At 38.4% G+C, this 16,519-nt stretch overlaps 1 protein-coding gene across 1 annotated transcript in view; it reads left to right on the top strand.

Moving 5' to 3' along the window:
* The window catches only part of LOC134540328 (uncharacterized), a 227,961-nt gene that overhangs the window by 164,227 nt on the left and 47,215 nt on the right, over nucleotides 1-16,519 (top strand). The window contains exons 7-14 of the mRNA XM_063382989.1: nucleotides 2,540-2,623; nucleotides 3,483-3,586; nucleotides 5,600-5,698; nucleotides 7,492-7,612; nucleotides 10,286-10,380; nucleotides 13,223-13,379; nucleotides 14,553-15,011; nucleotides 15,280-15,418. Coding sequence (XP_063239059.1) covers nucleotides 2,540-2,623; nucleotides 3,483-3,586; nucleotides 5,600-5,698; nucleotides 7,492-7,612; nucleotides 10,286-10,380; nucleotides 13,223-13,379; nucleotides 14,553-15,011; nucleotides 15,280-15,418 — 1,258 coding nt within the window. The remainder of the gene's footprint in view (nucleotides 1-2,539; nucleotides 2,624-3,482; nucleotides 3,587-5,599; nucleotides 5,699-7,491; nucleotides 7,613-10,285; nucleotides 10,381-13,222; nucleotides 13,380-14,552; nucleotides 15,012-15,279; nucleotides 15,419-16,519) is intronic.

A 16,519-nucleotide genomic window follows, 5' to 3' on the forward strand; every position in this document is an offset into this window, starting at 1 on the left:
ACATACTGTACTTTTTAATTAATTAAGCATTTTGATTTATGCCATCTCTTTCTCCTAGCACCTGCATATTCTGCATTCTCTTGTTTGTACTGTTGGCATTAACTTTCCAGAAATCCAACTACTAGTACATTTCCTCTCTGGGGATAAAAAGATTCCTGCTATCTTAACAGATTTTTAATCTTATATAATGTATGCACGTTTTGTTAAAATGTAAATAAGTCATTCATATTTCTGTGGCCTGTTTCTGTAACTGGTAAAAGTATTGGCATGTAAACAATTTTCTTGGGTTGAAATAAAATGATGGTGTTTGTGCATTAAAATATGGCCTACTTTGTGTCTGCATAAGGTATTTTGACAGGAATGGCATCACAAGGCAAGTGATGTGCTTGGAAGCACTTATCGAAAATTTAATTTTAATCTTGCTGCTCCTCTTGAAATGTATATAAGAATAATTAATATATTGTAATGTTTCTGTTTCTAAAAACTAATTCCATAAAATTTAAACTAAAAAACAGTATTTAATGCAATGAAACAACTATCTATTTTTAATGAAGACTGAGAAAAAAAGTTAAATAGTCATGCCAGGTTGATTTTTTTAATTTTTTTGTCATAACTTTTATTTAAGGGCTGTTTCTAAACTTTTATCTCAATACCTTCCTCACATATGTTATTCTGCCACAAATATTTTCAACATACTTAGTGTAATATAATGGGTGTAAAAATTCATGCAGGTTTTTGTAATTATTATCTCGTGTGTGAATTCTTTCAGTACTTGCCAGAGTTGTGTAAACGTCTAACCTCGAAGGACGAGCAATTCGTGTTTTCTCATGTTGCAAATAGAGTTATTAAACAAAACCCTGACCCAAAATTTAACATATAATTGTTAAAAAAAAAATGCAGAGCATGTTAAATATGCAAAAATTTTGGTTTTCAACTACCTTTCTTGATGTAAATTACCCTTCGATAGAATTCGCTGCCAGAACAGCTACACTGACTATTAAATCATTCAATCTGCAGAACAGAAGGTTAAACTATATAATGAAATGGCTCCGATAAAAGTAAAATAAAGCTTAAAAAAAAATACTACACCCTGGCTTTTTACCTGATTTTCAACAAGGAATTTCATTAAAATAATACCCATGTTGTTAAAATTCTCTAAACAGTTAATTAGTTAATACAATAAAGTCTGTCTTCGACTTTGCAAACTTTGGTTTGCTCCATCCACCACACATGGCAGCACCGTGTCTACACATTTCCGTCCCACGCGACTTCTACCAAATGCCGACTAGCGAGAGCTCAGTTGTTACACATCAACAACCAACATGGCGTGTGAGAGTCACATTGTGCATTATAACTTTGCATGCACAATGTGACTCACATGCCATGTTGTTTGTTGATGTGTAACATCTTAGCTCTCGGTCAGGGCCGGATTTAGAGGTCCGGAGGCCTCGGGGCAACAGAGGAGCGGAGCCCCCTGGACCCAAATTATTTTCCAAATAAAACGAACAATTTTTTTCACTCGAGTTTTCCAATAAACAATTTATTGTGAAATCAAGTAGATTCTCTTAGTATTTAAAAAACATACATAAATATAATTGAAGACAAGAATTATATGAAATTAAATTTTAGTGTTAATGAATATTTCTGTTAATATTTAACAATAATATAATCATGTATGTACAAAGTACTGTAGGTAAAGGTATATTGGTAGAAAGTCGCGCGAAACGGAAATGTGTACCACGCAGCTGCCATGTGTGGTAGGTGGAGCGAACTAAAGTTTGCAAAGTCGAAGACAGACTTTATCGTATTAACTGTTTAGAGAATTTTAACAATGTGGGTAGTGTTTTAATAAAATTCCTTGTCGAAAATCAGGTCAAAAACAGAGGAATAGATAGTATTTTTTCAAGCCTTTTTCACTTTTATCGGAGCCATTTCATTATCTAATTATTAACAACTGGCTATATAAGTGCTTTATATTAATCTACAATCAATCTACTGTATATAGCTGAAATGTGTCTTAATTAATTTTGTTCACACTTTTAAGTGCCAGTAGTAAGTGGTCAGGATGCAGTGGATAATTTTTCAAAAAATAAATTTTTTACTTGCTGCATTTTATCTTTGTTTTTAACTATAATTAGCTATAGCAGCAATTAGTTTTTTTTTTTTTTTTTGCTTTTTTCAGTTAACAAAAATTATTCTTGTATGTTTTCCACCCTCGTAGGAAACTAAATCAGCCCATGTCACTGATATTTTGGTTTTTCAGAGTTTAACTATGCCCGGTATTTATTGGGAATGTCAGAACTGATTTTTTTTTTGTCATGAGTGTACGTGAGCAGCTAAGCTTGTGGTGTGAGAGCTGCTAATTTCTTCCTGAAGCTGGTCTCTCTTACGACCCCCTGTTCTGGGTTACTTGATTAACACTTGTCTGTTGTTGTGTTCTGTTCCCTGTGACCCCGTGCATGGTGACGTCGCTCGCCTGTGCCCGCCCGCCTGTCGCCCCTGTAATGCCTCCCAGACTAACCGGGCTGGTTGTTTGCAGATGATCGCATGTTCTCCCGCTACCACGCGCTACTGTGCGACACCCTTGCTCGCCTGGCATTCTCGTTGCGCATGGCCGTCACCAGTAAGTGCTCCTTGGCCCGGGTCGGGCCCCCCTTTCGGGTCCCTCGCCGCACGACCTTGCAACATGTCGCGGCACTGTGCTGGTGTAAAGCTACCCGCGTGCGACATGTTCACAGTCTTCAGTGATGAACACTGTTCCAACTTGTAGACTTTTTGAATGGCTTTACTGTCACATGTAATTGATTAGATGCCAGTGTTAAATTTTTAACGTTTCAGGATCAGGTGGCTTGTAAAAATGAAACTTTTTTTTTTTTGGTTTTAAACTTTCTGACACGTTATTTATTTCTCTTAAAAAAATAATTTTATTTTATTCTGTTTTGTATCTATCAAAATGCTCACAATTTTGAGAGTAAAAATAAAATTTCTGGTTGTATATTTTTTTTCGGCTGTAATTTTAACTAAATCAGTTTACAGTATGTTTAAACATTTGGTTTTTTTTTCCCCCCAAAACCATGAAAAACTCGGCTTCCTAGAAATTTTTGTAATGCCTAACTATTGATTAATGGATGATATCTTAAAAAGGCAATGTTTTACAACAAAAGGCTACACACGAATGGTCTGCCCAAAACTGTCTGCCATACAGTTGCATGTTCTCAGTTGGTGCTAGGGTTAAATATAAATTGGCCCTTCAGTAGTTTTATGATGATTTTATTTAGTACAAAATGTTCAAAACAAAAAAATTATGGTACAGCCACTTTAAAGATTTTAATATTAAAAAAAACATAAAATAAAATTGAGTTGCTTCAGTAGTGTATTTTTCCAAATTGACAAATGTAGTGCTGAGTTTTGAACACGGAAACGCCTTAGTGTTGGATGCTGTTGCGACGGTGCGGCTGAATGATGATGTTGTGTTGACGCAGACAAACCGCTGCAGGATGTTGAGTCGCCGTCGATCGCGCACGCGCAGCTCAAGCAGCTGGTGAAGCGCGTCGTACACGAGGCCATGGCTCTGCCCAGGATGAAGGTTGGTTTCTGAGAACGATCAGGATGTTATAATGGTTAAATCATCATTGAAGCATTAGGTACGGTAGAGTCTCGATTGACCGAGTTAATTATCTTTGAAAGATTTGTGCAATGGGAGTGCATGACTTGATGTAAGCTTTTGGACATACGTCATTGCTAAGCACTTTTTCTGTAGAAGAAAACTAAAAAATACCCAAAAGACAAAAACACAAATTAAGCAAAAAATTGCTGTTGTCAACAGGATATATTCCATAACAGGAATATGGTCAACAAACAAAGAAAAACAAAAGAAAAATGGACTAAGAGAATGAAAAAAAAACCACAAATGATGTCATCACAAAACTATTGAACCCAAAAAAATTCAGCACAACAGTAGAAACGAGACAAAAACACACAAAATGAAACGACGAAACAAACACAATAGTTTTCCAAAATGGGAAAAAAGAAAACCCACAAATGATGACAGCTCTACAGCAATTTTTTGCTTAATTTGTGTTTTTGTCTTTTGGGTATTTTTTAGTTTTCTTCTACAGAAAAAGTGCTTAGCAATGGGGTATGTCCAAAAGCTTACATCTCACCAAGTTAATTTTTACCGCAACAACCTTGAATGAGCAAAATCCCGGGTAAACACAGCTATAATAAGAAAACTATCTTGGTTTTCAGTTGGCTCTGGGTATCACTTTTCAGGGTGATTTTGTTTCCAGCTTTTCCTCAATGCAGAGTCTTTCACGTCATGCAGTGATTAGCGAAACTAGTAAATGATATCTTTGATGTTAATTTTTATTTTATGTTTTCGTCAGCAGTTAGATAATTTTGAGGACCTCAAGCAAATTTTCCATCGTATTTGCGGCAATGGCATTTAGGTCAGCTCGGATAATACGGAAGCTCGAATAAACGAAGCTCAGTTAATTGATTCTCTACTTCTGCAGGAAACTCATAGGTAATAAGACAGTTATAAAATAAGTGAAAGTATACATTTTTAGTCTCTTGAACAGTTATCGCTAATTAATTTATGGTCCATTATCAATGTGTTTTTAAGAAAAAAATACAGTAGTGTCTGCGTTATTTGACCTGGCAATCTTAGTTTCAGTACACTCTGTAATCACACTGTTCGAGCCACTCAACATTCGGATTTTTCGGTAGGATTTGGGTGTTTGTTGACTTGATGCCAGGAGCGTACACAGAATTTCATTTCGGGAGGGGGAGGGAGGGGATAGACCCACTTGGTCCGCTGTTGTTTGCTTTGAAATTCTTTTCAATGATGGTCGGAATGATAGATTTTCTAGTATTTTGTTGGGAGATATATATATATATATATATATATATATATATATATATATATATATATATATATATATATATATATATATATATATATCCTTGTTTCATGAAATGTGGTGTCACATGCTTTTTTGTAAACAATAATGATCATCTGTATTTTTATTTTTTTTTTACCAATTACAAGCTTATTATAGTTTATTTTAAATAATATTGTCCGTTCTCTATATTAAATTTTGTTGGTATTACTGTTAAAACCATAAAGATGCTCAATAAATCGGCAAACTGTATAATCTAGCACCACCATGCTCCTGAATGTACCAAATCGAAGAGTCATCATTAAAATAATCACAAGGGAAATGGAGGTTGGTGGCTACGTAGGTTTCCAACTCTCTGATTACATTGTATTACATATTTGAACAGCCTGTTATGGTAACTAACAGAAATTTAATTTTGGCTGCATTTCACACATTTAATGTTTGTTACAAAATAGTTTATAGCTGCATATTCCACTTCCTATACTTCCTCAATGCTAGCATTTTCTTTCTTGGCACAGCGATTGGTTAGGGGGCAAATGCTATCCTTGTAGGAGGGGAAAAGGGTGAACATAATGATTGGGTTCGTAAAAGGCCAACATGATTGGTAATTAATTGAGACTCCAAGTAGAGGTAGCTCTACTAGTGCATTTGTTCCGTCACGCAGAGAAGGTAAGTGGCGAGTGTAATGTGTGTTTCAGGAAGCCATAGAGAGGAGGGTACCGAACGGCCAGAGTGTTTCTCAAGACATGGACAGCAAAACGTACGAAGATATTCTTGCAACAGCCATTCTGAATAAAGTAAGTTCATTTTGAATGTGGGCTGAAGACAACGAACTTGTTTCGTCCATCTTCACTGTGCACACGTTCAGTTAGGCAAAAACATTTTCTGCGTGTATGTATGTGAGAGAGAGTGTGCATGTGTGCACATACATGTACATGAATGTGCATATGTGTGCGTATGTGCTTGTGCGTGTGTGTGATCATGTGTGTGTTATTTTTAGTGTACGTAGTGCTGGAAATTGGTTTCCTATACAATGAAAAGTAAAAGTAAATAAAAAAGTAAAGTTAAAAATGGTTGACATTTTCTGACCACACATTGTACTAAAATTTATATCAAAATATAAATTTAATAATTTTTTAAATTTAAATTTTACTTGGTTAAATAAGTTAAATAAATTGATACATTCAAAAATTAACTTGTTTTAATTTATTTAACTTTATTGAATTATAAAATAAGCATAATAAAACTATGGCACGTAGATCATGGCATTTTTTTAGTATAAAATTTTTCAATTTGCCAATATCCTTAAATTTAAAGCTTTCAAACAATTGTAATTTTATTTTACTACAGGAGACTACTTTTCCTTACTATAGAGGTTAAATAAAAATCCTAATTTTTTTCCACCCGTACCTACTACCTTCACATTCCCTCTTTCAACTCCCTCTTTTCCCCCTCCCCTCTCCTTTCACTCTCTTTCTCTTCCCTCTCCCTCCTCCACGTCGCCAGTATTGTGTTACTCACCAGCGGGTGTTAAGGAAGCCCTAGGCACTACTAGCCTGCACTTGCAGGGCTGCAATGTGTCTCCTGCGAACTCGCCAGTGAGTCAGTGAGAGCCACGCAACGCTGCCAGTAGGGACATGCTAGTGTGTTTGCTATGGCTCACAGCAGGTTTCGAATGTGACCTGTTCAAGAACTTTCATTTTTTTTTTTTTTTTTTTTTTTTTTACTTATCGCCACCACTGGAAGGGTATGTAGCTTGAGTTTATGAATCGTTGTAAAAAAAATCTTATATGGGTATAGACTGTTTAGGTGTTTTTCTACACTTTGATGATTAGGTAGTTAGTTCAGTTTGTGTTGCCGTGCACAAGCACAAACTTTACAGTTTAATATCAATAATTTTGTGTCTGTAACAAAAAAAAATTTTGCTTTTGAAAGAAAGAGCACATATCTAATTTTGTTTCACGTACTTTTGCTTTGAAGTCAGCCCCTGATTTCAGGCAGCCAGCGTTCTGGGCAGATAATCTTTAGCAACGCCCCCCGCCCCTTTTTTTTATTTTTTCAGTTCCCACCAAACTTAAAATTGTATAAATTCAAGCTTATTTACCATCAGATTTAAAACAGCACTTTATGCATCTAATTTCTAAGGGTTTTCAAATAAGCTGTTGTCTTTTTTTTCTTTTTTCTTATTTAATTTTAATAAATGGTTATGGTTGCAGTTTTATACGGCTCTAGTAAAACATGAGTTACAGTATACTTCATATTGTAAAACTAGTTTTCTGTCTATCTCTAAAGTATTTGTTTTAAGGGCACTGTAATAGTTGGTATAAACTAAAATTTCCCCTTGACATTTATTTTTGAAAATCAAATCAAACCTATTTTTTGTCCTTCTATTTTTTTTCGCACCTCAAATCCTCCCGCCCCTCGAAAACTCGCGCTCTGGGCAAATGGCCCGTTTGTAAATCGGGGCCAGCTTTGAAGTACTGCACACGTAAAAGGTAAAGTGTCAACGAACATTGCCTGCCTATTGAGATGAGTCCGTGCTGGTTAGCGACTGTGGACGTGCCCTTGACGTGCTGACGTGCCCCGCCAGGTGATAGAGAAGCACCAGCGCTACTCTGCCTCCCCCGGCTGCCCGGGCGTCGACAGGAACCGGAACACGCTGGGTGGCCTCGCCGCGTCGGCCGCAGCCAATGGCAAGTTGAAGTGCGATGGTTAGTGCAGCGCATTATCCTTCTTACCTTGCACCCTCAGGTGGTTAGCATATCTCAGGGCTATCAACTTAAAAACAGTGAAATCTCGTTAGTACAAACCCTTTCTAACACGAAGTTCTCATTGGTTCGAAATTGTTTTACGTCAATGAGATACAGAATTTAATATTATTTTAGAAGCGTGTTAAAAAATTTTTTGTTAGCTATTAATAACTGTACTGTCAGGTATGTTGGTAAAAATTACATCATGCTGGTGATAAAAAAGTCATATTTTTATGTACTAATCTCATTATTACAAGCTGCAAAAATTTTATGTCCCTTGAGGTTTGTATTGAAGAGATTACACTGTCACTTTTAATTAGTGATGGATCGAATACACTTTTTTCTCAAATCCGAGTCTCAAATTCAATTTTTGAAAGAAACTCCTTGAATCCAAATCTAGAAATCTGGAGTCAGGAATAAAATAATATATGAGCACAAACACGGAAACGTAAGTTTTGAAGAAACATTCAAAAAACAAATAAATTGAAAAATAATATGTAAATGTTTGGAAACACTAAATGTTCTCTGTAATATAAAAAAACTTCACCAGACCAATGTAGCTGGAGGCAGTGCAAACATTTCTTTGGTAGCTTCTGTATAGATAAGTAATGCAGTCTTTGTCAACTACAAAGGTGCTAGTGTTTCATTTCTGAATTTCCCTTTTTCAGATATTTCTTTATAATATTTTTCTCCATTATCAAACCATTCAAATACTTAATATTCGGTTGGCCTTTTCCTACTTTTAATAAATTTGCACACTAGGTAGACACTAAGCAATAAAAAAGTGTGTCTTCCGATATATTTGAGGGCCATTAATTTGTATTGAATGAAAATGTTTTTCTTCTGTCAACAAACTTCCTATATTTTGACTATTTTTTAAATGTCAATAAGTGAATTCACATTATTTGCATCTTTGGGAAAACTTAAGCTAGCTCTACATGAAGATTTCAGCTAAAAATCAAGGTTTATGAAACACAACTGTCCATAACGTATGCTGGCTTTGCCTCTCTGCTAATATTTGACTGGATCTTGTGTCTCGTTCCACACGTTCATTTAGCTGTGGAGGCACGTTCTGCTTTTCAGCCTTTTTGAGAGAATGATCATGATGTGCTCCTGAAATCCCTCACTCGCAACACGGTTCGGATACTACCCCCCTTCCTACAGACAAGATTCTACTATGAATTTTGATAACTGATAACCTTAAATAACACCGAAAACATGTCAGTCCATCTTAAAACAATGAAACACCAGTTAATATGCAACACAGCACTGAAATACAACAAAAATATAATTACAAATATGTAAACTTTTAAAATATCAAATCCAACATGAATGTAATTTAATTACCATGTGTAGACCAAAGTTATGTGAAAAAAATTTATTCTACTTTGTTTGATACTGCATTTCTTATTAGATATTCACTCGTTATTACTTTTATAACCTCAGAACAGTTTCAAACACACAGATGTCGATTTAGTTTTATTGTCCGTAGTAATTCCTTCGTGGACATGCTTATTACAAATTTTTTATTGTTAAAATGCATCATGCACCAGTCAAAATTACACTATACCTATTGGTAAAGGTGAAATAAATTTAACTTAAGTATAAGTAAGTATAATTTCAGTATCTTTAAATATAATTTTATTGTCATATTCATTGAATAATACAGTCTTTATAAAAAGAATAGGTATTTATAAGATTAGAAATTAGAACACTATAATCTCCTGTTCTTAAAAACGAAATTGAACAATGAATAAACCCATTAAAATCTTTACTCTAGTGATTACTGACATCAGAATATCGTACAGGCTAGTGGAATAAACATTTAACACGTATCTAATTCTTCGATCTCACATAAGTGATTATCATTGGCCAGCAACAGGGATAACACTTTGATCCTCGTAAGTCATGTGTACATATTACAGTGTTTCTTCTTGTGAGCAAGGAAGCTAACTTAAGCTAGACCTCACCCAACTTGTCGGTTTTGCATTTTTAATGTCATTATTGTTATTATTACCTGGTTTTAATAGTATCAATTTTTTATTAGTTTTTATTTTTTATAATTACAATAAATTATAATGTGTTGGAATAATTTTTACAAAATAAGAATTTTTTTGTTGCAATTTTGCTTGCCATACATGCCATAATGCTTCAAGTTAGCTGATATTTCAAAACAATAGGAAAATATTAATTAAAATTTTTGTTTTATCAGTGGCACCTTTGTTTGCTTTGTTGATATACAGCTGGGCATTGTAACTTATTCAACTTAACATTTACAACCCTCTTTTCTAAATGTGTTCATATAAATCTCATTAATATTATTCAACTCATAAAAAATATCCATGGCGATAGAATGGGATGATGAGAGGAATTGGTATTGTAATGAAATAAAATTGTAGTATGGAATTATAAATGAAAATTGCAATTTTTTTTTTGTGTAAAGTAGCTGAACGTTGAATATTTTGTGTGATAATATTGTTGAAATATAAAATAAGTGTTAACATTCAAAAAAAAATTGAATTTTTTTTGTGAACCTGGTGAATTCAGGGAGATTGTATCCTGATGTTCTGGAATTAGCAGAGCTAGCACGATAGCCATGGGTGGTGACCGGCTGTTTCCTTCTTCCTCCCGCAGACCGCTGGGCGGGAGGGGACGACAGTGATGGGGCGTCGACCAACGAGGGAGGCGGCTGGAGCGAGACCCATCTCACGAAGCCGGTGTCTCTCGTGGTGAGTCAGTCCCTCCGAGTGCACCGGGAGCAGGAGTACAACAACTAAATTTCCAAAAGGGGGGTCAATATATCTTTTTATAAAGAATCATCGATCCCCCCTATTGAAGCGGGGGGTCCGGGGTTCTTCCCCCGGGAAAATTTGTATTTCAAGGTGGAAAACGGTGCTATTTAAGCACTTTTATTATCTAAAAATTGATTACACAGCACTTTCTTTGCCCCCGTTTGCCCCCACTTCAAGGTTTCAGAGGGGGGGGGGGGGCAAAATACCCTTGCCCCCCCTCCCCCCTCCCTTTTGTTGCACCCCTGACCGGGAGGAAGGTCAGCTGGTCTCGTCAGAGCTGAGGTCGTTGGGACACGGACACATAACGTTACTCTTTATTGACTCAGGTAAATTTTTAATTTTGGTCGCCGGCTTGCTAGGCCTGTTGTGTCCTACACCAGGCTGGTGTAGGACTCAACCTTTTGAACTACAGTCGTAAAAAACACCCCTTTTTTTTCTAACTTGCAGCTTGGTGTTTCAAAAGAGACCATGTAAATCACTCTACTGATGAAAGTGACACCAGAGAGGGTCTAGTAAATATGGAATAAATTTAATAATGTTAATACCTTAATTTTCAAGTGCTATATACTTGCATTGTGATTTCCAATCCATAAACTGTTTTTCATAAACTCATAATCAAAAAGTTTGTAGTAGCATTATATTCAGTGTCTCATTATTTTAGGGTAAATATGGTGTTGCTTAACTGTGGTACTAATAAATGTTTCATATCAAGGGGGAACAATATCAAGATACCCCCAAAATCCACAAAATATATGTACTCTTTGCTTTTGGAGTCACACGTCAAATGCCATGCACTGAAAAGTTATTTTAAAAATATCCCCTCCCGAAACAAAATACCAGTTGTGCCCTTGGTAATATTTGTCTAGCACATTGGTCTAGACAGGTTTTGCTTATTTATGTTGATTATGTGCTCTGTAAGTATGTCATAAGCTCAAGAGCACTTCTTGTATACTTTCAGCTATCTTGAGGAGTTGAGTTATGGTAAGTAATTAAATATCAGATATCTAGTATCCTAAATTAATGTTGCAGCTATGCCAATGGTACCATGTTCTTTACTACTAAGTTAACCTAGCTTTGTAGGCAAAATATTAATGGAATCTCCATGATAGTACTGATAAGCTTGATATTATTTTACTTTTTATTTCTTTTTACTTTTTATATGTAAATTAAAGAGATTCTTTGCATGTTCTTCAGCCAATGTCGATGATGGATGACTGATGATTGATGAATGATGGCACATACATACATTTTGATTGTCAAAAAAATTTTTTTTTCCTGTCATGCAACAGTACTGGTTTGACATCTATGGTAGAAAACATAATTTAATTTGTAGCTTAGAAAAATATGGTGTATGAAAAATATATTCATGCATATTTAAAAATTTTCGGTAAAATTTTACAGTAGTTTATTTCTTTCATTTATTCAGTTAAATTTTGTAAGCTTTGAGCATGAAATATGGACTTCATTATTAAAAAATATTTATATGTTTCATATTTTATAATACCAGGTAACTATCCAAGTTTCAATTTTGACAAACATTCATATGTTTTTTTTAATTTAAGATTTAAAAAGGTTTCTAATTTACCATATACCTGTTCACCTTGTAGTCATAATCTTTAAAGTTTGAGTTGTTTTTCTTCTAGATGTGTACCTAAATTTCTTTCGCAACCATAAAAAGTCTCTTTTCACCAATTTAAGGTAGCTTGACAACCAGAAACCTGATAGTTTCCTAGCCCACTCTCTGTTCACTGATGTCAAGATGCTACAGAACAAAATGAGCAAATATTATTTCCACTAGCTTGGGCAATTAGATAGAGCAGACTTTGCTATAGAACCAACTCTTCATGGTAGTTGACGTATGTTGGTAGGGTTAGCCTTGGTATTCTTCCTTCCTAGAAAGCCTGATGAAGTCATAGCAGTGGCAGTCCTATGAGGTGGCGATTGGGATTGTCTTTCCCCCCCCCCCCCTGCCTGCATAGCCACCCTTTTCCCTATGACTAAAAAAAAACTGGAGACATGTAAAATATGGTCTACTCCGTGCTACACCTAACCTTTGGAGTCTGTAAAAAAAAATTTTGTAAATTTCTTTTTTAAAATATATTTTATTGCTTCTAAATAGACTAATTTTTTTAACCTTATGTAATATAGATATCGGATAAAATTATAGTTTTGATAATGGCAGTTAAAGATTCTAGAATTGTGACAGCCTTTTGAGGAGCTGTTTTATTTTTACGAATATCAGACTCGCCCATTTGACTGGCAGGTATTTAATTATACCCGAAACTCTCCGATCATCTGCCTCGTCCGCACCGTCTACTCCACCCCCTCCATCCCACACACCCCTCCGTCTACTCCACCCCCTCCATCCCACACCCCCCTCCGTATACTCCACCCCCTCCATCCCACACCCCCCTCCATCTACTCCACTACCCTCCATCCCACAACCCCCCTCCTCCATCTACTCCACCCCTCCATCCCACACACCCCTCCGTCTACTCCACCCCCTCCATCCCACACACCCCCTCCGTCTACTCCACCCCCTCCATCCCACAACCCCCCCCTCCATCTACTCCACCCCTCCATCCCACACCCCCCTCCGTCTACTCCACCCCCTCCATCCCACACCCCCCCCCTCCTTCAAAATAAAAATCGAAACAGATTCTGCCACTGAGTCACAGCATCACAGCACTGGAACTCACGTTGTGTAAACTGACGGCTGTTCGGGTCGTCGGGGCGTGTTTCGGGATGCCGGCAGCTTCGGGCTTGACTGTCCCGCCAGGTTGAGGAGTGCATCGAGCAGGTGACGACGTACGACAGCTCCGGGGGCGAGCACGAACATGGCGCCAGCTCGGAGCTCGACTTCTACCTGTCCGGCCTCAACTTCATTCAGAGGCACCGCGTGCCGTTCCCAGAGCTCGGCATGGACATCGTGGACGGTGAGGCACCAGAGGGGGTTTCTCGGTCGATGCGTACACTGACAAATCATAATAAAATCAACCTCAGCACTGCGCAAATTGTCCATAGAACCTCGTTGCAACCTACCTGAAGAAAAAAAAAATTGGGTAGGCCGTGTCGGGACGTGGTCGCAAATTTTCTACATGAATACATCGTGTAAATGGGAAGTTCAAAAAATTTCAGCAGTTCCGATCAGGTGTTTATGATTTCAATATCAATGTCAATGTTACATATCTCAATATGTAGGTATTCATAACAATAAATCAGGACATGCCTACACTCTTAACTAGGCCGGGCGACATCTGCCATTTTAGCTTTCTTCCTCTCCCTGCAGAGTCTGGTCCATTTGTTACCGATGAGGGGCGCCTTTTCGGAATTTCCACGTGCTTTTTCTTTCTTTTAATCATTGTTTCTTGCAATTATGATTGTATAAATTGGTCATTTTTTCGCACTATTCTTTGTAATTTCGTCTCACAGTTGTTATTTCTTAAAAAAAAATTTAAAACTTTTCAAACATGGTTTAATATAAATATTTATAAATTTATAAATATTTCACTATTTTCTGCACGAAATGAATTTTATTTTGTTTCAATTCAATTGGAGCATCTGTCCAATATTGTTTCTCTTTAATAATGAAAAGGGTCACCCTGAATTTAACATTAAAGAAAATTGCTTATTACTCATAGTGACTTGTAAATATTTAAAAAAACTGTTTATATTAGTGCATGCGTGAAGCCTTATCCTACAAATATATGTAATGTTTCAACGAAGCTTGGTACCAAACCATCAGTACTTGACAGTGGTGTGCCCAGGAATTTGCTCTGGGAGGGGGGGGGGGGGGGGGTCAGGCAGAAGGCTAGGGCTTTTCCGGGGGGCCTGGGGGGTTCTGGAAAACCCCCCAGCTAGGCGGATATTGCTGATTCAGGTTATCTAAAAGATACTGTTTAATTAAACATTTATGCTTGTGTCATTGAATTTAATTTTAATATCATACAAAATATATATATATATTTTTTTTCATTTTATGAATTTAATATTAAAATATTTTTAGCCCTGGGGGGGGGGGTGTCTTGTCCCGCTCGTCCGTCCCCCTAGGCACGCCCCTGGTACTTGAGGTACCGGAGCAGCGAGTGTGAGCCGTGGCTTGGGCGCAGGGGAGGACACGGACGGGAGCGACAGCGACACTGACCGCCGAGAGCCGCCCTCCCGCGCCACGGACCTGCTGAGCCCGGTCGACTCGTGGGAGGAGAACTGGCTCTTCCAGAGGCGACGCCTCAAGGCGGGACCCGCCGCGCACCAGCCCGTGCCCATGCTGGTGCCCAACCCCGGCGAGGGCTTCCGGGCGCTGATCGGGGACCGCGACGCGGAGGAGGTCTCCGACCTGTCGGAGTGCAGCGGGGAGGAGGGGGAGGAGGAGACGCTGTCGGATGCCAGCGACCCGGGGCCCGCGAGGGAGGCGCCCGCGGCGAGCCACGTCAAGGCCGAGGAGCGCGGCTGCCGGGCGGTGACTCCCGACGGGGGCTACGGGGGGTCGGCGGAGGAGTACGCCTCCATGCAGGACTTGGGGTCCGAGGTGGCAGAGGCCACCAACGCCCAGCTGTTCAAGTCGGCCTGTGAGTTCCTCTCTACTGACTTACAAACCAGCAGGACATCAAGTCCATTCATTCTATTATTCATTCATTCTTTCATTCATTCCATCTTTCATTCATCCTTTTATTCATGTTTTTATTTTTTCCCTCCATTCATCGTTTATTTTTATTTTTCTTTCTTTAAATTGTGCCAGGAATGAGCCCACACTTTGCACAGTGGGAAGCGTGAATGTGTGTGGACTGAGGTGCGACTGTGTGTGCTGAGTGGGCGCCGTGCCGGGCTTGCCCGCAGCGGTGGACTGCCTGTCGGAGTTCGGGCAGCAGGACAGCGAGTACACGGAGGACTACACCGCGGCGACGCGGCGACAGATGAGCAGCCTCTTGCTGCTGGACGAGCCAGAGCCCGAGGCGAAGCCAGTGCCGCGTCCCAGGTACGCTCGTAGGGCCGTAGCACCCGTCCCCAGCACCAGTGTGTCGTCTTCTACTTTATTTAGTACGCGCTGGGCGCGAGGACTTTATTATGAGTGTTAACATTGATGGGTACAGGGGCGAAGCCAGGGGTTTTTTTTTTTAGGGGTTTAACCCCCCCCCCCCCCCCCCCTTAGCACCAAATCTTTAATTAATTTCTTATTCATCACTCAAACAAATTTCATATTAAAATTAATAAAATTTTTACCATTACAATATTTAAATTTAAGTACCGAAAACTGCTAAAATAGCACTATTTTACACCTTGAAATCCAAAATTTTCCCGGGGGAGGACCCCAGGACCACCCGCTTTAATACGAAGGGGGGGGGGGGGGGGGGGCATGCTACTTAACACCCCCCCATACACAAATCCTGGCTACGCCACTGGATGGGTACCCAATAAGTTGTTAGCGAGGCACACTCGATCTTCTGGTATATAGTTACCAAAAATTTAGCTCGTTGAATCGGTGAACATAATATGGTTACCTCCTCCAGTTGCGTATACAGACAATTTCGCAAGTACTGATTACTGTCCTATTTCTGCTTGTTCTGTATATTTTTGCCACACGCCACAGTTAACTTTATTACGGGTTGAGTAACTGATAACCTGTTCACTGATTGCATAAACTGTGACTGTGAAATAGCTCAAAACTGACTCGTGCCATCCGACAGAGCACTGCGCTTCTCTTACTCCTCATCTCGTTTCTCTTTTCAAACATGGGCAATATGGTCTTTAGAGGCAGGTGGCGGTCATATAAGTACATATTACTAACATGGATACTGTGTGAAGCCACTTTTTTGTCCCGATGATGTTTTCTGGTCACCCAAAACACTGGCCAGTGTGTGGTGTATGCATTGTGGAAACAGTTTTAAAGGACTGTATTTTATGGAAGTGACTGTGTTTGACAATGAAAATTCTGATTCATGCTTACTGTCCATTATCATGCGTGGTCTGCATTTTTTTAGGTGTTGCAATACTATGGTTTGGTAGAAAGTAACTTCAATTATGTCACAGCATGCCGTCTCCTGACAATTCCCAACACCCATGTTCAGAGGCATGGTTG

This window comes from Bacillus rossius, chromosome 16 (assembly GCF_032445375.1).
Source record: "Bacillus rossius redtenbacheri isolate Brsri chromosome 16, Brsri_v3, whole genome shotgun sequence".
Classification (NCBI taxonomy): domain Eukaryota; kingdom Metazoa; phylum Arthropoda; class Insecta; order Phasmatodea; family Bacillidae; genus Bacillus; species Bacillus rossius.